Below are 23261 nucleotides of genomic sequence, written 5' to 3'. Positions count from 1 at the left end.
AGGAGTGGATTATGTGTCCAGATGCCTGTCAGACAGTCAGACAATGCTGCTCCGCAGGTCTAGAATGGAATAAACGGGCGCAGCCAACGTCAACAACTGGTCTCGACCAGACGTGAGATTTCAGCTTACGGTAGGATGAAGCCCAAGTCAGGATATATTGATAAATGCCGAAAGGTGCGGTGATCTCGCCGTACGCCCATTATTTGGGCTGCACCGCGTTGATAAATGAGGGCCACTGTGTACCGATTTGCGTGATGTTTGGATAAAATCTTTAGGAGTAATATAAAAAAAATGTTTTGCACAAATCGGCCTCCTGGTGGCGCTATAACAGGCCCATGTGAAAAATGGCAGAGGTTCTGAATTGGCATCCAGGGAGTGTGTGTTCACAGTTTCGCAGCCAGCGGGCCAACGGTGCTGGAGATTAGCTGTTCACAGACAGATGGACACACGGACACACGGACGGACGGACAAGGGTTAAAACATACACTCTCGCCATGCCTTTCGGCCTGGCGGAGACAATTACGGCTCATATTGTTGCGAAAAGTGTTACATCGTAATAATCAATACCAGTATCATGTCAGTATCATGGTCAGTGTCATGGTCAGTATCATGGTCAGTATCATGTCAGTATCATGGTCAGTATCATGGTCAGTATCATGGTCAGTATCATGTCAGTATCATGGTCAGTATCATCATGTCAGTATCATGGTCAGTATCATCTCAATAGCATGGTCAGTATCATGTCAGTATCATGGTCAGTATCATGTCAGTATCATGGTCAGTATCATAGTCAGTATCATGGTCAGTATCAGTATCACCAGGACAATTGTTCTCACAATATCTATTTACATATATTATATAATACTTGTGGGGATATCTGGCCCTCACAAGCATAGTAACACACGCACGCACGCACGCACGGACGCACGCACGCACGCACGCACGCACGCACGCACGCACGCACGCACACACACACACACACACACACACACACACACACACACACACACACACACACACACACACACACACACACACACACACACACACACACACACACACACACACACACACACACACAAGAGGGACAGGGGCAAAAACATAATTTCCACCACCGGAGCTTCCGGCCTGGCGGAGATCAGAAGATTAGGGTCAATGACAATGATAGGAGTGTTTGAGTACAGTCTCTGGGACAGGCCCTAAATTCTCAAATAGAAACATTTTAAGAGACCAGGATGCAACAGGTCTGAAAGACAGGTTCCAGTGGGAACTGAGACAGACACCATGGGAGAGTGGAGGATTAGGATTGCTGTTAGCTAGTTAAAGTGGCTGAGATGTGACGGAAAACAAGAGTGACGCCTAAGGCATCTTCATCTCACCAGACTTGTTCCTGCAGCGAGCTCCGCTCCCAAATGACCAAATGACAGTCCCTTAGCTGAGTGTCATAATCTCACAGGCAGCTCCACAAACACACAAACTAAATTAATTAATTAACCCGGGCATAAGATACATGTCAACAGGCCATCAGGCTGCAAGGTTTAAAAATAGCACTATTCAATAACATAGATTCATTACCACATGGGTCAATACGAAATCAGCTGTTCTATTTATTTATTTTTGCCTGCCAAAAATGTAAGTTTAATACCTTTACATAGATAAAGATAAAGATCTATTCGCGCTACAATGATGTGACATGTACAATATAGCCTAATCAAGAAAATGTATGTTTGATAAATGCCTATATTTGAATTATAATTGGATTATAATTGCACAGCTTTGTTGATAGAATATGTCAGCGACCTCTCATGCCCTGTGGAAAGGGGCATTGTCGTCCTGGAAGAGACCACTCCCATCAGGATAGAAGTGTTTGATCATAATGATAAAGGAGATCACTCAGAATACACTTCTATGTTGATTTGTAATGATCTTTCCTATACAAGTGGACCCAAACCATGGCAGGGAAACATCCCTCACAGCCACCAGACCCCCTCACTATATACATTTTTATAATTTACAATACATGCCACAGAAAAGGATAGGGTATTAATTGGTTAATTATCTCGACCAGATATCAGACCGGGGCCGGAGACATCATGTCCTACCAAAACATGTCATTAACTACCTATTAACACACTGATAAAAAAAACATGTTGGGTGAAAATATATTCTTAAAGCATTTATATGTATGCATTACGATTCATACAATGTTTTGGTCTGGTTTCCTTTTTTGTTTTTAAACTTGCACCAGAACACACCCTTGTCTCAGACAAGTATTCACAACTTCAAACAAATTAGTTTTTGTTAAAAGCATATACAAAAACTTGACCATGTGTATTGATAACATACAATATGGGTAAGAATATATATTTTTTTATCATCTTTGTCTTGTAATATATTTTTGGTAAAAATGTTTGCCCTTTAAAGTTGTGTCCAAGATCTTGGTCAACTCTGTCAGCTTTCTGCAAAAACATAATTTAATCAGGCATAAGCAGGCTTAGCTATATCCTAAGGTCCCATGTCTCACTTCCTGGTTTAAAACAAGGAAAGTTTTGAAAGGAAAAGACGTTCTGTCCGTCCGTTCTCTAGATGACACTCATGGGTGGCAAACCTCGCACCGGAAGTTGGAGCAGGTTGGACCAGCTCATGAACAAACATTATTTCTGAACGATTGCGACCTTTGTCATATAATCGGTTCAGGAATCTAAAAGAAGACATCATCATAACCTTTATTTCAGCTCGGAGTACAGTTGAGGGGCAGGCCCTCATTTTCAATGTAGCCGAGATACAGAACACAGTAATCAACAGGAATAGACATTCACATACAGCAATAAAATACATGAATCAGAATACAGAAAGAACTCAAAAACTAAAATAGTCAAAGAACTAGAACAGATATATCATAATCAAACAATTAAATAAAGCAGTTACAATCCTGAACAAAAATGTTGGAAATCATTTCCCTGAAACTACCTAAAGATGGAAGTGATTTGATTTTCAAGGACCTCTGGAGCTCATTCCAGGCAGATGGAGCACTGACAGAAAATGCTGTCCTGCCTAACTCTGTCTGCGCGAAAGGAACCTTGAGCGTCAGGAGATCACTCGAGCGGGTCTGGCATGTAACAGGGTTCTGAACCAACATAGAACAAATATAAGGGGGGAGCATTCCTGATATGGCTTTAAAAATAAATAGATACCAGTGCCTATCACGCCTCTCAGTTAAAGAGGATAAGCCTGCATTCCAGTATAGTGTACAGTGATGGGTACCATAGGTGTCACCAGAGACCCATCTTAGGGCAGAATGGTACACAGTGTCAAGGCGTTTTAAAATTGATGGAGCAGTTCTATAAATAATGTCTCCATAGTCTAAAACCGAGAGAAAAGTGGCTTCAATAATTGTTTTCCTACTGGATGCAGGAAAGCATGATTTATTTCTATAGAGAAACCCAATTTTTTGTCTCAATTTGGAGACAAGGTTATCAATGTGAAATTTAAAACACAATTTCTCATCTAGCCAGATGCCCAGGTAATTGTATTCCGAGACCCTTTCTATTGTAGCACCACTTGAAGAGGATATGACTATGTCGCTAAGGTTGGTGGTTTTAACTCTAGTGAACAGCATGAATTTGGTTTTGCTTGCATTTAAAACTAGTCTAAGCTCAACCAGGGCAGCCTGGTATCACAGGTTGTTTTCTAATCACTTGCTTTTCGATGTGCAAAGCACATCATTTTATTGAGGCATCTTAACAGCGGCAGGTATCGTTTCTGTCTCGGGGATATCGCGAGAGTTGGCTGCCACCCCGGAAATGGTGGACAGTCTCGTAATACTTGTGTACACATCGAAAAGCAACACAGCAGAAAACAACCTGTTATATGACTTCTTTTATATTCCTGAACCGATTATATGACAAAGGTCGCAATCGTTCAGAAATCATGCTTGTTCATGAGCTGGTCCAGCCGGCTCCATCCACTGCAATGTGTTTCATCAAACTTCCGGTGCGTGAGTGAGCGTCATGTCAATATATCTAGAGAATGGACGGACGGAACGTCCTTTCCTTTCAAAACCTTCCTTGGTTTAAAAAAGGCAGAAAAACAGATTAAATAATAATGCTATCAGAAAAATGTGTAATTAAGAGAACTCTGAGCAACGTTGAAAACATTTATTGTCTACTCACTATGACTGCACTGCTGAATAAAAAATAAATAACATTTTGTCAACTCCGTAAGTCTCCGTAAGATGTCAACTCCGTCAGATATATCTTATGGAGTTGACTAAATAAATAAATAAAACATTGGGAGGTTGGCCCATTACATGGTTTAATAGTCAACACTTTGATCTTTTAAAATACAATTTCCCTGCATAATTAAAAGAGCATTTAAAATACATTAAAAAACTAAGGTTTTGTCCCAATTCTCATACAGTATTGTTATACCATACAGAGAAACTGTTTTGACATTTTCTGCTCATGTCTTGGTGGTGTCTCGACCCATTATGGACTTCTTAGTGTTTCTCTCAGGTTTTAAAATAATTAGATAACACTTTGGTCCAAATAGTGCCACCAAAATGCCAAAACTAGATGCTAAAATAGCAAATACTTCCACTACATTTGCATATTTGCCTGGAGAGCTGATATATGCTGGGATGAAGGCTATCCACACGGCACAGAAGATCAACATGCTGAAAGTGATTAACTTGGCTTCATTGAAGTTGTCTGGAAGATTCCTTGCCATGAATGCTAGGAGAAAGCTGAGGAGTGCCAGTAAACCAATATAACCTAGTAACACTGCAAAACCAACTGTTGATCCTACTGCACACTCATATACTATCTTATCCCTGTGGTATTGTGTGTTTTTATGAGGAGTTGGTGAGGCAGACACAAGCCAGGCTGTGCAGATCATTGCCTGGAAGAAAGTAAGAGCCAGAACGGTTCCTCTCTGCTGCATGGCACCAAACCACTTCAGGATGTCCGTAGCCCCAGGCTTGGAGGCCTTGAACACAGCCAACACCACCATAGTCTTTACCAGGATACACGAGACACACAGGACAAAGCTGATCCCAAATGCTGCATGCCTCAGCTGACAAGTCCAGAGCCTGGGACGGCCAATGAACAGAAGTGAACACAAAAAACATAGTTTGAGTGACAACAAGAGAAGGAAGCTGAGTTCTGAGTTGTTGGCGCGTACCATTGGTGTGTTTCGATGATAGACGAAGATTCCCAGCACAATGGCACAGATAAGTGTGCCTAACAATGAGATAGTTGTCAAGGAGATACCCAGGGCCTCATGGTAGGAGAGGAACTCCATGCTCTTAGGTACACAGTGGTCACGCTGGGGATTGGACCAGAAGTCCTCCGGACAACTGGTGCACTCTGTAGAGTCTAACCAAGAGGACAAGAGACAGACAAGTAGAGTATCATTCTAAAGATAACCTACTGTACAAGGCTACATCTAAACCTACCAGTCTCAATGCTGATCTCTCCCTCAGAACAAGCAATGCAGTCAAAGCAGCAGACTGGTTCTCCTTTCCTTCTGGCCACACGGGTTCCAGGGGAACCGCTCTCACTGCACACTGACCGAGGAGGCTACAAAGGAAAGTAACAATGATCAGTTTCAGTCTAAACTAAATACAATTCACATCATGCGCTATTTTAGAAAAGCCAAAGTCACCTTTGTGTATTCAAAGTTCCAGAAGATTCTGTCTTCATCAATGATGACTTCTTCACCTGCGGAAGCTGACTTCTTGTACACACCTACATTGTGAACCTTTGTGCTTCCATCAGGGAGCCACACCCAGTTCATGACATCATAGATTGGTAAAGAATCACCATTCTCATCAAATGATACATGATCACCAAATGATGTGGTGAAGTTGATCTTTTCCAAGTAATATACAAGCTAGAAACAACGAAGAGCAAAATTATGAAGATACACAATAGTTACATTGACTGTGATTATATTAACTATACTTATACCTGCAGTTTTCATAATATACAAAAATGAACTGTATTCTGTCCCACCCTAGTTCATGTTCCAAATGTATTAATGACTATTCCTTATTGGCTCAGGGGGCAGTATTAATTTTCTGGACATTAAAAGGACACATAAACCTTTTTCAGCATGAAAAACATGGCCTTCTCTGTCCCATCGACTCATCTATAGTACGTATCCCCCCAAAGGATTCTATGGAACTGTGGTACTGCTCCAAAATACTGATAAGCAATTATTGACAGAATTTTAGGATTACCCATCACTATAAGAAAATTAATACTACTTTTATCATCCTAGTATGCTTTTTATCAATGTATTAATCATTATTATTTTAAATTAGAATCCAAGAGGTAAACTGTGAATTCATGTCACACCTGCCATGGCTGTATTGTCCGCAAATTGGCACAGCTGTGCCCAGTGAAAGGCCCTCTTCCTGGCATACATTGCAACATGTCATGGAGGGCATGGGCCAGAGCATACACAGCCTTGTACACATTATACTCTAGCCTGAGGTCAGACACATCCAGAAGTGTCGTTGCTGCTGTTCCTAGGTCCTCTTGTCCAGTACACACCCTTCCACCAGCCTCCACCCACTCTGATGGAAGGGGTGAAAATTTACAGCGAAATGTGTTCTCCCAAAACTGCCTCACCTGAAAAAACACAATAAAGACTTACATAATAGCTGAATCTTGAAAAAAACTAAACACAGATATGAGTTTGCAATTGCAGCTAGCTACTAAATTAGAAAGGTGCAATTTTGATAAATTGTACGTGTGGCTGCCTGATGCAAGACATCGGTTGCGGCCATCAGTACCTGAGAAATTCCTAAGGATACGTAATGTTAGAGGTCCCACAACATGCGATTCAAAGTTGGGTTGATTGAATATTGCGTTCATGATATATTATCAAGTAGCTAAGTACATCATCGTCATATAACCCCAACATGATCCATCTGTAAATGTGCAATATTTTTTGTGCGCGCGTGCAAGTGTTTTCCCCGCATATCTCACGCACCGTACAACCAATCGACTTCAAACTGGGAGTGGTGTGCCGAGTCGAAAGCATGTCAGAACAGTGGTTGTCCCGAACTGACATGCGGCAATGGATCTCCATATATGGATATTGGTAGTTGTCTGACAATGTTACCCATATAGAGATCTCTGTATGAGTGAGTGAGTGAGTGAGTGAGTGAGTGAGTGAGTGAGTGAGTGAGACATACCTGCTGCTATGTTCATGTACCACATGTCTAACATCATGTACATACTGTACCAGCTGGATATGCTATGTGTATAGGCCATCAATATGACATAATTTAACACTTTTATTACTTGTCCAAAGATCATGTGGGTAACAAAAGTAGTAGCAAAAAGTGTGTTTTGAATGCAATTCAAAATGATGGAAAAATATCGTCTATATGGGGAGTTGCCTCAGACAATTATGATTATTAAGATACGGTTTGAGTTATAGGCCAAAACAAATCTGAAAATCTCTACCAAGTGTGGTAGCCCTTGAATGGGAACTATCAAATTTTCCCATAGATGTCTATGGGGAAATGTAGCCTAATTCACTATTACATCAAATAAACTATGGAACACATCACGTAGCAAAATACAAGCACACGATTCCCGATGAAGGTGGATAATTTGACATAATGACATATTGTGTGTGCAGTAAAGACTGTGAGAGTATTAGCTATACTAACTACAATACAATACAATACTATACTGTATACTATACTATACTATACTAAATAGGAGAAAGAACAATACTGTGGTTGCCTAATAGGCAACAACACTAATAAAACAAAAGACTCACTATGCTATTTTCATGGCTTTTGTCAGGATCATTGTCAGGATGTATTTTTAACAAGAAGTCCTTGAGTCCTGGAATCTCTCCACGATGGACGGCAATACCCAGGGTGCCTCCCAGGTACGGCATGAGGTGAGGGGTCTGGAAATTAGGATCTGTCGTCCAGCACACATCGGCTATCCATTGCAGACCGGTCACATTCTGCTTTACCACCTGTTGATTGTGTTGAGCAAATAATATTTGTACATAGTACAGCACACTCCAGGAAACATAATTAGTGTGTATTTGAAAACCTAAAAAAACTATAAACTCCTCATCAACAGTGTCGGGATTCTCGGGTGAACATTATATAGCCAATCTACAAGCTGACGTGTCGCAACGTTTTTGTCGCAAGTTGTAAGGACAATTAATAAGTATATAATAATAAATAGAGGAAACAGCAAGCACACTATTATTTACACTTGATGAATTGATAGGACCAAAATGGAAACAAGCCCTCAGGGCTTTTTCTGTTATCCTTTTAGCAATTTTGTATAACTGTACTTCTGTACGTTTTGCAAACTGTTAATCAAGTATTCAATCAAAAACAACTGTTGAGCATTTTAAATTGCATTGCAAATCAAAAGATGCTTACGAATAAAATGCAACCTACTTTTATGTATGAAGGAATGTCACTTCAATACAACTCATTCCTACTGAATCCTTAAATTAACACATATCATAACACAAACCTCCTCCATCAGATTAACCATATGGATCCCGTACGCAATTACAATGACGACGCGAGCTGTGGATGTTTTCATCACAGTGACAATCCTCCGAAGTGCAGCTGGATCATTGTCCCAGGGCAGAGCCTCAAAATAAGCCAGACAACCCAAACCAGACTGTGCCAGGTCAGACTGGAAGGATCTGGCGGCATCCTGACCATAGGCATCATCAGTAAACAGAACTCCTACCCAGGTCCACTCGAACCGCCTCATAATCTGAAGCATGGCTCGTACCTGATTGGATAAAGAATGTTTGATGTTATTTGATCTTGTTAAAAGTATTCAATCAATCAATGTCAACAGAGACCTTCAGCTCCAGCAGTAATACTCACAAGAAAATGAGAGATGATATGCAATATCAATTACACATGTTTCTAAAGTGTGTGGAACATGAATACCATCAGATGTATTGTCTGTAGACATTCACCTGGAAGGCATTACTTGGGATTGTTCTGAAGAAGGATGGGAACTTATTCCGGTCACTTAGACAGGAGCACAAGGCATAGTAGCTTACCTGGGGGGAAAAAAATCACAAAACCTTTGTTCTGTAATAATACTACATTTATTTTTGACTTTGCTTCACTGCTCGGAGGGATTCTCTCGTGCTCTGATCATTTACATATGTAGATTTAGCTCCCTGCTTCAGATGAAATACCCCCCCCCCCCACACACACACACACACACACTTGAACTAACATTAAAGATACTAGAGAACTACAAATGAAGATACAGTATGTTTTAAACATACGGCCGCGAAGCGACGCGCTGTGAGCTTGTAGATCTGCTATTTTCACTAGTTTGGGTCCTGGGCAAATTTCAAATTTCTCTTTTGGGTCTTGAGCTAAAATGTTTGGGAACCACTGGCTTAACCTACTTCCCACTCCAATTATATGAGAAAAAAAACGTATTACATTTTATCTTGAGACCGGCTCGACTCAGAGCCGCAGGATTCCTACTCTCAGGTCCGGGCAAAGAATCAAACTTATAAACACAGACGTATTCCACTCTGACCTTTTGAAACCCTTCTTCACCCTATATTGAACATCTACCCTCTAACAAAAAAATAACAACCTTAATAAATTGTTGATTATATTTTAGATTTGTAAAAGAAAAAAGAAACAGGTTCAAGTAGGAAACTTACCAGGGGCACTCTGTACAAACCTAATATACTGGAGATGGCAATGGAATGTGCTGAGGTATCGGGACCCACAATTCCGAGCACTGGAGGGGACCCAACACAGCTCTCATCCAGTTTAAACTGCTCCCCTCTCCCACTGACCAATGACATTGATGCACGGAATCCAACTCCAACTGAGTAACAGGTGTCATAGAGACTATATCCCAGAGTCACATTGGGTAGAAGGCTGGTGTGTCTGTTTATCTCAGTAATGGCAAAAGCCATGGTCTGGGCGTACCTGAACATTTCAACGTCAAAACTAACACACAACATATCACTGTAATGTTGCATATAGAAATACACAACATTAACTAATCCTATGGTATCGATCAAAAAAACATTCCCCGTTCTCTTGCTTTCTACTGTACGTGTGACACTCACCCATAGCAAGTGGCGTCCTGTTGCTTGGAGGTGAAAGACAGCCCAGGAAAGACAGAGAAGGAGTGTATAATAAAAAAGCCGCCCAGAACAAAGTCTCCAGCCTTGTACATTCTGTTGAGATTAAACTGTGCCTGTAACTCACAAGAAGAGGAAGGTGGTGAAGACAATGCAGAGAAAGAAAAAAAACATGTCAAGGACAAGTACAGGTGTAAAAACAGGTGTGTGCCTAGAGAAGCCCTCATGACTGTCCTCCTCTGTCTAACTCCCCCTTTCCCAAATCCAATGTCCAGTTGCTACATTTTATACACAGGGCTATGCCATCCCCTGTGCCACCTTATGCCACTACGTAATCTTTCACAACACACATCTGGGCAGAGAGAGAAGTTATAGGCAGGGCTTATGTAAAATAATAGCTACCCACAAATACATTTCATTTCATGTTAATGCACCAAACGTTGTACTGTTCTTTGTAAAGTAACTGTGTGCGATTTTATGTTTGTTGTCTTTTATTCTTGTTTAGCAGAGGATCACTACAGCTATTTGTGCACTTAAGCTCAGATTAGGATTTGTGGTCAAGTATTGTGAATTGTGACCCAGGCCTGTGGTCAAGGACCAAAAAGTATTTGCAAAGTATTGTCAACACAGACAATTCCTTCTCTTTTTTTTTTTTTTGTCTTTTATCAACACCAACCTTTAATTGGAAACTCTAAATCTAAATTAAAACTAGCCCACTCTAACATTTGGAGAGCAGTCTGATAATAAAGAACTCATCCATATCACCAGGCTACACATTAGCAATCATGTCATATGAAAACAAAATGTAGTGTGTCCTGTAATGTGTCAATGGCACTACATCTCACCATGGCTACATTGGTAACTGTTCACCCCTGTAGTTCATGGACTGCATAATGGATTTTAGAAAATTATGTATTGATTTCAGGGCATCAGCATTTGTCACTCGCAGAAAGCAGCTCAATAGACAGTGAAATCATATCAACATTATTCACATAGATAACCCTTCTATAGCCTTCAAAGTCTGTATCAACAGAATATGTCAAGGGTATGGTGATGATTATTTTCCATTCTAATTAGTTTAGCTTGTTGGAACGTCAAGCTCTTACAAGGCAAGACTACGTTGGTAGAGGTTTGGGTTGTGTAGTTACCTTGCCATGATGTAACTCCAAAAGTGGACAAGAAATGAAAAAAAAAATCTCCATTGACTAGAAATTGATGATTCAAAATAAAATATGCTCCTCATCGTACAATGATTAGATCTGTTTTGCATGCAAACACACACAGCCTTTAACAAGTGTAAAATTAGAAAGGTTTGTTTGCTCCTCGAGGCGCAGATCTCTGGCAGGCTAGTGGCCTTACCTACACTAGCCCATACCCGGTCGACCACCCACCACCCAAGACAGACAGAGGTTACTCCAATTATATAGTAGGATGTAGAGCTGTGTCAGTCATTGGGTGCAGCCAGCTTGTAAAACCTATGGATCAATAGTTATAGGCCCAAATGTGAACCGCCTGTATGCCACCATGAGAGACCGATTGGAAATATTGAAATATTGAATCTTCCTTGGCCTACTGACACACGCACGCACACGCACGCACACGCACACGCTCACGCACACACACAGACACACACACACACACACACACACACACACACACACACACACACACACACACACACACACACACACACACACACACACACACACACACACACACACACACACACACACACAGGGTAAAATAAACTCCCTCCCCCAGCCATTCTGGCCTGGCGGAGATAATTACAACTACTGTAAGACCACTGTAAGGACACTTACAATTCACTCTTTTCCCCACTAGGTGGTAGTGCTGGACCATTCAATGAGGCCATGTGTTTGTCCATCCCTCCATCTTTGACTGTTCCCCTCTGTGTGTCTTCCACTTCCAGTGCTAGACCAGTGGGATTTCAGAAAAAAGCCTTCTGTAAGAGCATTTTGGGGTAAACATGGGGAACTCGACTAACATAATTCAAGGGTTTTGAATCCAATAGACCTGGTTCCCAAGTGAAATTGACAATTTTGCACCATTCTTGAACTATTTCTTTAATAACTCTGTAACCAGGAAAACAAAATTCAGATATTTACAGAACCGTTCCCACCAGCAGCATTTGTCACTCGCAGAAAGCAGCTCAATAGACAGTGAAATCATATCAACATTATTCACCATAACCCTTCTATAGCCTTCAAAGCCTGTATCAACAGAATATGTCAAGGGTATGGTGATGATTATTTTCCATTCTAATTAGTTTAGCTTGTTGGAACGTCAAGCTCTTAAAAGGCAATACTACGTTGGTAGAGGTTTGGGTTGTGTAGTTACCTTGCCATGATAACTCCAAAAGTGGACAAATGCAAACAAAGCTGATTCTGACAGTATAGAACATCACAAAACCCAGTACTGTTTGTTTTTTTAAACAAAATGTCAACTTCCTGTTGATTTTATTATTTGAAGAATCCAGATCCAGATCCATGGATCCAGTCCGGATTTCTTCCTAAAAATATAAAATCAACAGGAAGTTGCCTTTTTTTTATAAAAAAAAGAAAAAGAAAACAGCAATGGGTTTTGCGATGTTCTATACTGTTAGAATCAGGTTTGTTTGCATTTGTTTACTGGATGAAAAAGAGACCGCAGAGTGGTCTTGCCGTAAATTGTAAGTCAATGAGGAGCATATTTTGATCAATTTCTAGACAATGGAGATTATTTTTTAAATGTTTTCTTGTCCACCTTTGGAGTTACATCATGGCAAGGTAACTACACAACCCAAACCTCTACCAAAGTGGTCTTGCCCTTTAAGGCTGCCCCTGCCTAAAATGATGACACTTCATAGACATAAATGTATTCTGGGTGACCAAGGGCACAGTACTCTGGGCAAGGAAGGTGCTTTAGCTCAGTGATTGGTGTGCCTGTGACGTGCTCTAGTGGTTAGAGTGGTACTACTTTAGGTGGTAAGACCAAAATGCATGACTCTCAAAATGCATGACTCTCAACAATAGTTGTAAGATACTTTACCATATAGGCTATTGTTGGACGAAAGTCTAGTCACTAGACCACATTCACACAAGGAGGTTGATCAATACTCTGTTGCTGACATGTATACATTGATGTGCATTGTAACCCAGATTTCCGGCATTTGTGTGTTGTGCATTGCTTCTGGCATGCAGACAAAAATAATTTCAAGGCAACTTTCTGAGATCGGACTCAATGACATCAGAATGGATTGTAGTCCTGAATCACCATGTTTCCATCCCATGTCCACAGGTGCAGGAAGCTCAGGTATGGCACACTGAGCTTTTCTCCAAATCATTGCTTGATAGTGTACTTACATTAAAAGGAAATGGAGAGCATCACTTGTCAGCGACATTGCTATCTGGTTTACCAGTCTTGGGGAACAATATATGCCTTGCTGCATCAACAGAGTCTGTTTTGTGCACATCATATAGTCTTCAGACAAATGTCTCTGAAGATCAAATGGTCTGCTCTGAGAGTTCACCAACTCCCAAGATTTTGCACATCAATGTTATGCGTGGTGTAGTGGATACATTTGTTGGCTACAATGTTTGGTCAAAAATGGCCCCCGTTGCTTGGTCCACATAATTTCAGTCTGCTTGCAACACCTGTTCATAGGTTAAACAGTGGCCCGCCTTGCTGAAAAACTACACCAGCTCTTTTGATCATGGGGCTTGATGTAATGTATTGGCAAGACCATGTTCTGCCACCACCATGACACAGTAAACTAGATCCTGTGCTACACTCAGAACTCTGCTCTCAGAAGATCTTCATTCTTTTCAGAGTTGTCATCCACTAGTGCCTCTTGCTCTTGTCCAGCAAAGATTAATTCTCAGTAGAATATATATACTCTCTGGAATACATGGATTCACTTTATCTTCACTTACAGAGAAACCTTTGTGACCCGGAGTTTCCATCACGTCTTTATGAATTTATTTATTTATTGTCTCCGCCAGGCCGAAAGGCATTGCGAGAGAGTATATTTTGCACCCTGTCCGTGTGTGTCCTGTCTGTGTGTCCGTCCGTGTGTCCTGTCCGTCCGCGACCAGCTAATATCCGGCACTGTTGGCCCGGTCGCTGCGAAACTGTGCACACACACTCCCTGGATGCCAATTCAGAACCTCTGCCACAAATGTTTCACATCGGCCTGTTATAGCGCCACCAGGAGGCCGATTTGTGCAAAACCCATTTTTTAATATTACTCCTATAGTGGGGCGGAAAATTGATACGATTGTGCACTTCGTGATACAAGCGAGAAATTTGGCACAGATGACCTTCATATGACCCTAATTGATAATCATCCTCTGGCCACGCAGAATTCCTAAGATTTCAAGATGGCCACCACCAGTTTTCAAAATGGCTGCAACTGGGCCAATGTTTTGGACTATATCACTTTGCTGGGGCCTATTTTAACATATGAGAATATGTTCTGGAGGTATTTCTACCAAGTAAGATAAAATCACACCCTGTGTGAAGTGGGCGGTGTCTTGCTAGCTAATCACAATACTGAATGGAGTCAACCAATCATGTACAAAAGATAAATACATTTATTGAAACACTCTTTATGATGGACGAAACCATAACTTAAAAAAAAAACAATCTATGGGTTTTTTTTAAGTTATGGTTTCTTATATAGGGCTATGCACATGTGTCATGTGACACTGGCCAATCACAGTCCTGAATAGATTGTGATTGGCCAATCACGGTGCAGGGTTAGGCAGGGTACATTTTGGCCAATCACAGCGCAGGATAATTGTACAAATTTCCAAACCTCACTTATAGGGGCGGTTTCACCGCCCAAAAAAATAACATTAGGTTCCAATATGGTGGCATGTTTGCCAGACCCAAGGGGTCCCTCTTTCGTCCATACATGGGCAAAAAAGACCTCGTCCCCATTTCGTCCATACATGGGCAAAAAATACCTCGTCTGTCCCCCTTTCGTCCATACATGGGCATAAAAGGGACACAGGCTGACACGTCATGCGAAGTCCGGCTTAGCCGTGACGTAGTGCAGGAATTGGATCTGGCAGAACCAGGTCTCCTGGTCTTGTTTCCAATATGGCTGCCGATAAATTGCAGAAATGTGCATCTGCTTATGGTTTATCCACATGAGCTTGTAGTACATGTATTTGTATTAATTACCATACACAGAATCCATTTATGGAACATTTTAAAGTGATTTATTAGCTTGGTAAAGCTTAGTGCTTACTTTTTGTTTTGTTATTAAGTCATTATAAACACATTCTCATTTACAATGGTGGCTAGGCAAGTGACAGGCCAATGTACTAGCAACTGCAACCACAGAGGGGTGTGCAGATAAGTCCAAACTTGCAGTGGCCAGAACATGCCTTTCTACATCCACATCGTGTCAGCTCTTGGCATGATTTTGCCCACTGCCGGAAGATCCGTCTAGTGTGAAAGCCAGGTTCTGTCCTTCTGGTGCCATCCCCAGAGGATTGGACTTGGCAAAACAGGACTGCACAAGAATGACTGGCCCCATATATGTCCTGCTTGAAATGCAGCTCTCTTGCAGTGTTCCTTCAGAGCAGCACTTGTTGGTGGAATGCAGTCATATGATCACTGCTTTCTTGCAAACAAGTCCAGTCGTGCCTCATTCACTTCCTTGTAGGAACTACTTCTATCGTACATGAGTACTATGAACTCCTCAATGACTTGCATAGGTTAATCATTTACTGCAACAGGTGTTGAACCTAATTTGGAGAAGTCTGTCTGCCATGCTGACCTTTTTCCCTTTCCATGGAAGGACGAAACTGTATGGCATCCGCTGAATGCATGAAAGAAGCAAAGACCTGATGACTTTGATTCAATAGCTGATGTAATTTCATGAATTTTCATCCATCTGAGGTCCTTCCCTCCCTCCAAAGGCAATCCACAGCTAATTCAAGCCAAGTCTTTGAACAAGTGAAATTGTTATGTCAACAATGCCAGTATCTGAGGCAGAGCTGCAGAGGATAGCATCTGACACACCATGATTCGCAGCTCAGATACTGACGTTGTCATAGCAGTTACACTTGTTCATATTAAGTAAGTCTGAGAGACTTATTGTCAGTATCAGCTGAGAACGCAGGAGTCTTATAGACCCCTGGTATTGCTGAGGTGGAGCGCCACACTCACCGCACCTACTCATACACTGAGTTTCCAGTGCCCAGGATCGGACCCGTGACCATGTGATCCGAAGGTGCTACCGACTGAGCTACCCAGACACAAAGACTTGGCTTGAAAAAGCTGCCGAAGGACCTCAGATGGATTCCTGTTCATGAAATTGCATCAGCTATTGGATCAAAGTCATCAGGTCTTTGCTTCTTTCATGCGTTCAGCAGATACCATACAGTTTTGTCCTTCCACGGAAAGAGAAAAAGGTCAGCACCTGTTTGAGAAAATATCCATATATATCCAAGTTTTTGTATTTATTGGTGAACATAATTGAAAAGTCTGTTGCCCTAGGTCATTAAAAAGCTACCAAATCACTTTAAAATGTGCTATAAATGGATTCTGTGTATGGTAATTAATACAAATACATGTGGTACAAGCTCATGGATTAACCATCAGCAGATGTACATTTCTGCAATATATCGGCAGCCATATTGGAAAATAGGCCGCCATATTGGAACCTAATGTTATTTTTTTATCTTACTTGGTAGAAATACCTCCAGAACATATTATATTAACATATTAAAGTAAGGGGGAAATCAAAGATTTACAGCCCCAGCAAAGTGTTATAGTCCAAAATGTTGGCCCAGTTGCAGCCATTTTGAAAACTGGTGGTGGCAAACTTGAAATCTTAGGAATTCTGCGTGGCCAGAGGTTGATTATCAATTAGGGTCATATGAAGGTCATCTGTGCCAAATTTCTCGCTTGTATCACCAAGTGCACTATCGTGTATTGAAAACGACAATTTCCCGCCCTACTACTACAGATTTTATCCAAACGTCATGCAAATCGGTACACAGTATCTCTATAGTCATGTGATCAACACAGATCTGTCCGATTTGCCATAGTCCATCCTCATTGGCTAAGGTTGGATTCTAAAGTTTGCAGGATTGGTCCGTTTTGAACAAAATGCCTCAAATCATGAACGCAGCTTGCGATTTCCGTGAAATTTCACACACACATTTCCACTAGGCCGAGGAAGAAATGCCACCCTTTTCACATTGGCCTGTTATAGCGCCACCAGCAGGTCTAATTTAGCAAGACACATTTTTGGAACAAAATGCCTCAAATCAGTGCAATGCAGTGTCCGATTGCCGTGAAAGGCCTAAGAATAAATGGCACCCTTTTCACATTGGCCTATTATAGCACCACCAGGAGACCACAATAACGTACCTGACCTGGCGAAGACATGTGCTCCGAGGAGCACTTTTTCTAGTTTATTATGAATTCACTTTTTTGTACAAGTGACAGGAAAATGTCACCCTTAGGCGCAATTTCTGTCATTTGCAGAACGGATTCGCCACCTTTTGCACATACTTTTGTGGGAATCACCATAGTTTTTCTCTTGGCTGGACTCCTGTCAAGAGGTTGGAACAAGTACAGTGGTTATCTGTTCGTTCATGCGCGATCTTCAAACGGCCGCCTATTGCCGCCTATTGGACCTCAGAGGTACCTAAACATACCTTTAAAAGTTGACGCCCACAGAATCTTAGCGCCTCCCATTGCAAGGATTAGAACGTTTAGTGTGGCCGTTCAGCCACGAGATGGCTCTTGGTATCAAAATTAAAAAAAGTGAAAGTACTCGTTATAAAGAAAGTCCAGTTTCACATGTTATGTTAAAATTGAAAATAGCAGATCTACAAGCTTACAACATGTAGCTTAGTTCTGCTATTTTTAAAATAGACAACGTTTATATAAGGCTGAAGTGGTTAATGTATGTTTTGTAATAATAATCAAAATCTGCAAAGTAACTAGTAGCCTAACTAAAGTTTTCAAACACTGCGCATTGCATCCGTCTGTGTGTGTGTGTCAGAGACTGAGGCGCAAAGGTCAGCAGGTGACCACTGTAGAAGATGTCTCCTAGCTGTGACCTTGTCACATATTGATAGGCTACCGAGTTCCAATTCTCCATTAGACACGTAAGCAGCATGCCTTGTCATGCAGTTGTGTGATCCAGCAGCAAATATCATAACTTCCACCACAAACAATGCTCACAAATACCAATACTGACAGGACCTGCGAGTAATGATGCGAGAAGTTTGCATTGGAAGCACAGGTGTGAGTGTTTAGCCTGGTAGTTCCCAAACCTTTTAGCTCGGGACCCAAAACTGAAATCTGATGTCTCCCCGAGACCCAAACTAGTGAAAATAACGGACTTGTGTTGGGTGAGATGGGTTACTGGGGACAGTAGAACATGTCAGGTGGTCTTTGTGTTGGGTGAGTGGGTTACTGGGGACAGTAGAACATCTCAGGTGGGGGCTGTCTAGCTTCCCAGTCTGTTCATCAATCAATGTGTATGTGTCACATCGATGTGGTAGAGGTTTGGTGTTGGGTTTGCTGCATCTCAAACTAGAAAAAGTGCTCCTCGGAGCACAAGTCTCCGCCAGGTCAGGTAGGTTATTATGGCCTCCTGGTGGCGCTATAATAGGCCAATATGAAAAGGGTGCCATTTCTTCTTAGGCCTTTCACGGCAATCGGACACTGCATTCATGATTTGAGGCATTTTGTTTGCTAAATTAGACCTGCTGGTGGCGCTATAACAGGCCAATGTGAAAAGGGTGCCATTTCTTCCTCGGCCTAGTGGGAATGTGCGTGCAAAATTTCAGGGAAATCGCACACTGCGTTCATGATTTGAGGATTTTTGTTGAAATACAGTAGGACCTATCCTGCAAACTTTGGAAGCCAATGTTAGCCAAATAGGATGGAATAGGAAATATCGGACAGATCCATCTTGATCACATGACTATGGAGATACTGTGGACCGATTTGTGTGATTTTTGGACAGAATCTGAAGGAGTAAGAGCAAAAAAAGTGTTTTACAAAAGTCAGCCTCCTGGTGGCGCTCTAAAAAGCATATGTGAAAAATGCAGGGCAAAGGTTTTTCCTTGGCTTCTAGGGAGTGTGCGTGCAAAGTTTCACGCAGATCGGTGCAGTTATAGGTAAAAACGTGAATCGGCCTGTTATAGCGCCACCATGAGGCTGATTTGAAAGTTTTCAAGTGGCATTTCTTCCTGGGCCAAGTGGGAATCTCTGTGGTAAATTTCACGGAAATCCCATGCTGCGTTAATGATTTGAGGCATTTTGTTAAAAATGAACCAATACTGCAAACTTTGGAAGACAATCTTAGGCAATCAGGATGGCATATGGAAAATCGGACAGATCCATAGAGATACTGTGTACCGATTTGCGTGTTGTTTGGACGAAATCTGTAGGAGTAATATCCAAAAATGTGTTTTGCAAAAGTCGGCCTCATGGTGGCGCTATGACAGGCTGATCTGAAAAATGTGGGGCAGAGATTCTGCTGTGGCATCCAGGGAGTGTGTGTGCGCAGTTTCACAGCGACCTGGCCAAGGGTGGCGGAGATTAGCTGCTCGCAGACAGAAGGACGGACGGACGGACGGACGGACACACGGAAGGATATGTATCCATTTGTCATGTATTGTTGCTCATCCCTCTCTGTATTATGACACTGTACAATAGACCTAGCTAGTAGCAGCCCTGTGTCCTTTGTTAATTCATGTTAGCATGTTTTGAAACAATCTCCTGTGACTCATTTAATTGGACCAGGAAATTAATTATTTTCCAACATTGCACCTGTTGAGACACTATTTCATCACCCCTGGGCCAGATGGCATCACTGGTAAACACACACCTGCTTTTGCTTGCCTAGATCACATTTAATTATACCCACCTGGGTATACTCTGGTGTTGCCACATGATCAGAGATGTCTGCCTACCGATGGGTGCGTTCGAAAATACAGCACTGAGCGCACTGGCCAATACAAACTAATAGGCGAGTGTGCTCCGGTGCGTAATTTTCGAACGCGCCCGAAATGTCTGGACACTTCTGAATGCAAGGTAGCAGCAAGAACACCGGTGAGAACACAAAGCCACGCCCACTCTTTTAGAAACCAAACCAATCATTTCACTACCCCAATAGGAAGGACCGCACTAAAGACTTTGGATTGGTTCGGCAAGGCAGTTTTCTATTTTTTTATAACTCTTAATTGTTTACACCCACTCTTTGCAACAAAAGCTGAGAGATTGCATCATTCTCTAGTTGAGTGTTTGATTCACTGGTAATTTTCCAGGTGCTAGAGCTTGCAAACAACTTGTTCCTCTTGGGGACACAAGGGATGACATTCATTGACTGTTATTTTTGCTACCACAAACACAATTAGATAAATTAAAATAAATATTTCAAAATCAGGCATAAAAGCATAAAATATGTAATAAACAGAATGCAAAAATGGTTTATTGGCAACAAGTTGGGGTTCAGGGTCTATACAGGGGTCACAATCCAATATATTATGATATATTGCAATATTGTAAGCAAGGTGATATATTGCAGTCAAAATATAAAGAATATCAAATAAATAAAAATAAAATAGCTGATCTACAAGGAGTCACAATATGATGCGTTGTGAGCTTGTAGATCAGCTATTATCATAAAATGTTGACAAAACTTCCCTTAGGGGGACCACGGCCAATTGCATATTTGGGGGTCCTCAACATGAAAACGTTTGGGGGGACTGGCCCAAAAAAGTTTGAGAAACACTGGTTTAGATGAAGGACAAGCATTGGGGGACAGGAGGTCAAACATTAGTACAGCTATTATAATGATTTCCTCTCCTCTCCTCTCCTCTCCTCTCCTCTCCTCTCCTCTCCTCTCCTCTCCAGGTCATCAGTCAGTGTGTTCGCATCTCTGGCCTCTCCATTAGAGTAGTGGCACTTGAGTGATGTTCAGTCCAGGCTTGAAGTCATGCGTGCACACACACACACATGCACACGCACACGCGCACGCACACGCACACACACACACACACACACACACACACACACACACACACACACACACACACACACACACACACACTCACACACACACACACACACACACACACACACACACACACACACACACACACACACACACACACACACACACACACAGCTGACACCTGACAGCGATGACATCTCCCTGGCCAGTAGAGCGGCCGGATGTTCGATCCCGGGCTCCCGGGCTCCCGGGCTTTGAGTTAGTGTCAAAGTGTCCTTGAGCAAGACGCTGAACCCCCTAATTGCTCCCGATGAGCAGGTTGGTGCCTTGCAATGGTTTCCTCCGCCATCAGTGTATGAATGTGTGTGTGAATGGGTGAATGTAATGCACAATCTATGTAAAGCGCTTTGAATAAAAGTGCTATATAAATGCACCATTTACCATTTATCAATGCAGTCATTTGTCACACCAATGCCTTCTTCTTAATGGCTTCAGCATCTGTTTTCATCCCACCTTCACTTAAACCCTATACTTGGTTGCCCGGGGTCCCTCAGGGCTCTATACTGTAATAGAGACATAATTTTCTGTTTTCGCTCCACATTAAATATCTCCGCTGAGTTTGCATGTTCTCCCCGTGTCTCTCAGGGTAGTTAATACCCTCACAAAAACATGTAGTGATCCTGGTCGCTATAACGCCTCCCCCATGACAGGCGGGGCGCCTGATGGAGGGGAAGGGAACTGGTTGGAATAGCGTGTTCCGTGCACACGCTACGTCCAACCGGGGAAACTCCCCCCTGTCAGGTGACAAGAAGGTCAGTTGGCTCTCATGCATTGAAGGAGGCATGGCCCTGGCCTCCCTAGGCTGGTGAGGGGAGTGTGGTGCCCAGGATCACTTAGAAAATTGGCACCGAGTGAAAAATAAGGGTTACAAAATCGCGGGATAAAAATGTACAGTGTAAGTAAAAAAAAGATCTTCGCTGAAAACAGCCGACCTACAAGCTCACAATCGCGTCATAAACGCAACCCATTGTAAGCTTGTAGATCTGCTATTTTCTGTAAACAAATAATCAATGATTTACTATTTTGAGCATGTGGTTGTAGGCGAAACATTTCAAAAGATCTCAGAAACTGTCAAAATAGCAGATCTACAAGCTCACAAGGCAATAGATATGCTATTTTTGAATGATTTTGACATATTTTGACATGTAACAAAGTTGCTCTGGTGAAGGCTACAGAGCATAGCTGGTGGAATAAAAGTGGTTAAAGCGGCACTATGTAACTTATTTTATGAATACAATGTAATTTTGTCCAATCGGTATGGTAGAGTATGTTAATACAATATAACTTTACAATTGGGGTGGTTGTATTTCGTCTCCCTGCTCTTCTGTTGATTAAAATCACGTAGATCTACGCGAACCGCTTTAAAGCCGCCACGTGCCAATCGCGTAGATCTACGTGAAGTGAAGAGCACCCAAAGTATGTGCAGAGTTTGGGTTATGCGCTGTGCACAGAGAGTACATCAGGGATGGAAAGTGACTTTGTACTTGGTACCTGCAACAGTACCAACACACACACCGTGGGCGTCCCGTCGCCGCGTCGTGGAGCCACAGCGAACACACACAGACATACACCCGCTCATAAACAGTTCCAACACACACACACACACGCACGCACGCACGCACGCACGCACGCACGCACGCACGCACGCACGCACGCACGCACGCACGCACGCACGCACGCGCACAGCACGCACACACACACACACGGCCGGACCCGGCTTCAGAGGTGCGTTCCCCCACTTCCAAAATTAGCATTACAACACTGCACGCTCATAAACAGTTTCAACGCACGCGCGCGCGCGTGTGTGTGTGTGTGTGTGTGTGTGTGTGTGTGTGTGTGTGTGTGTGTGTGTGTGTGTGTGTGTGTGTGTGTGTGTGTGTTTGCATTTCCTGTACAGATGTAGGATAATCTAAATCCTTGAGAGAGAGTCACATTAGACGGGTTCAGATATAGAGAGGAATACATTGCTAAATTAACGGATTGAGGGGTGTGTGTGAGTCGTGACAGGAACTTAGACTGGTGTCTGACCTCTGTTTCCTCTGCTCTCTCTGGGTTCCTCTCTCTCATGTCC

The 23261-nt window shown here is 42.3% G+C and overlaps 1 protein-coding gene across 1 annotated transcript in view; it reads right to left on the bottom strand.

Moving 5' to 3' along the window:
- Positions 1 to 4461: 4461 nt before the first annotated feature.
- Positions 4462 to 23261, bottom strand: part of LOC308078311 (extracellular calcium-sensing receptor-like) — a gene marked incomplete at both ends in the record, with an annotated part of 41368 nt that continues 22568 nt past the window's right edge. The window contains 6 exons of the mRNA XM_080419429.1: positions 4462 to 5375; positions 5456 to 5579; positions 5665 to 5892; positions 6360 to 6635; positions 8526 to 8795; positions 9703 to 9976. Of these exons, the coding sequence (XP_080275555.1) occupies positions 4462 to 5375; positions 5456 to 5579; positions 5665 to 5892; positions 6360 to 6635; positions 8526 to 8795; positions 9703 to 9976 (2086 nt within the window). The remainder of the gene's footprint in view (positions 5376 to 5455; positions 5580 to 5664; positions 5893 to 6359; positions 6636 to 8525; positions 8796 to 9702; positions 9977 to 23261) is intronic.

The sequence above is a fragment of the Gymnoscopelus braueri genome, assembly GCF_963280865.1.
Source record: "Gymnoscopelus braueri genome assembly, chromosome: 22".
Lineage (NCBI taxonomy): Eukaryota > Metazoa > Chordata > Actinopteri > Myctophiformes > Myctophidae > Gymnoscopelus > Gymnoscopelus braueri.
The sequence above is the reverse complement of the archived record's forward strand: the minus strand, read 5'-3'. Positions and strand labels throughout refer to the sequence as shown.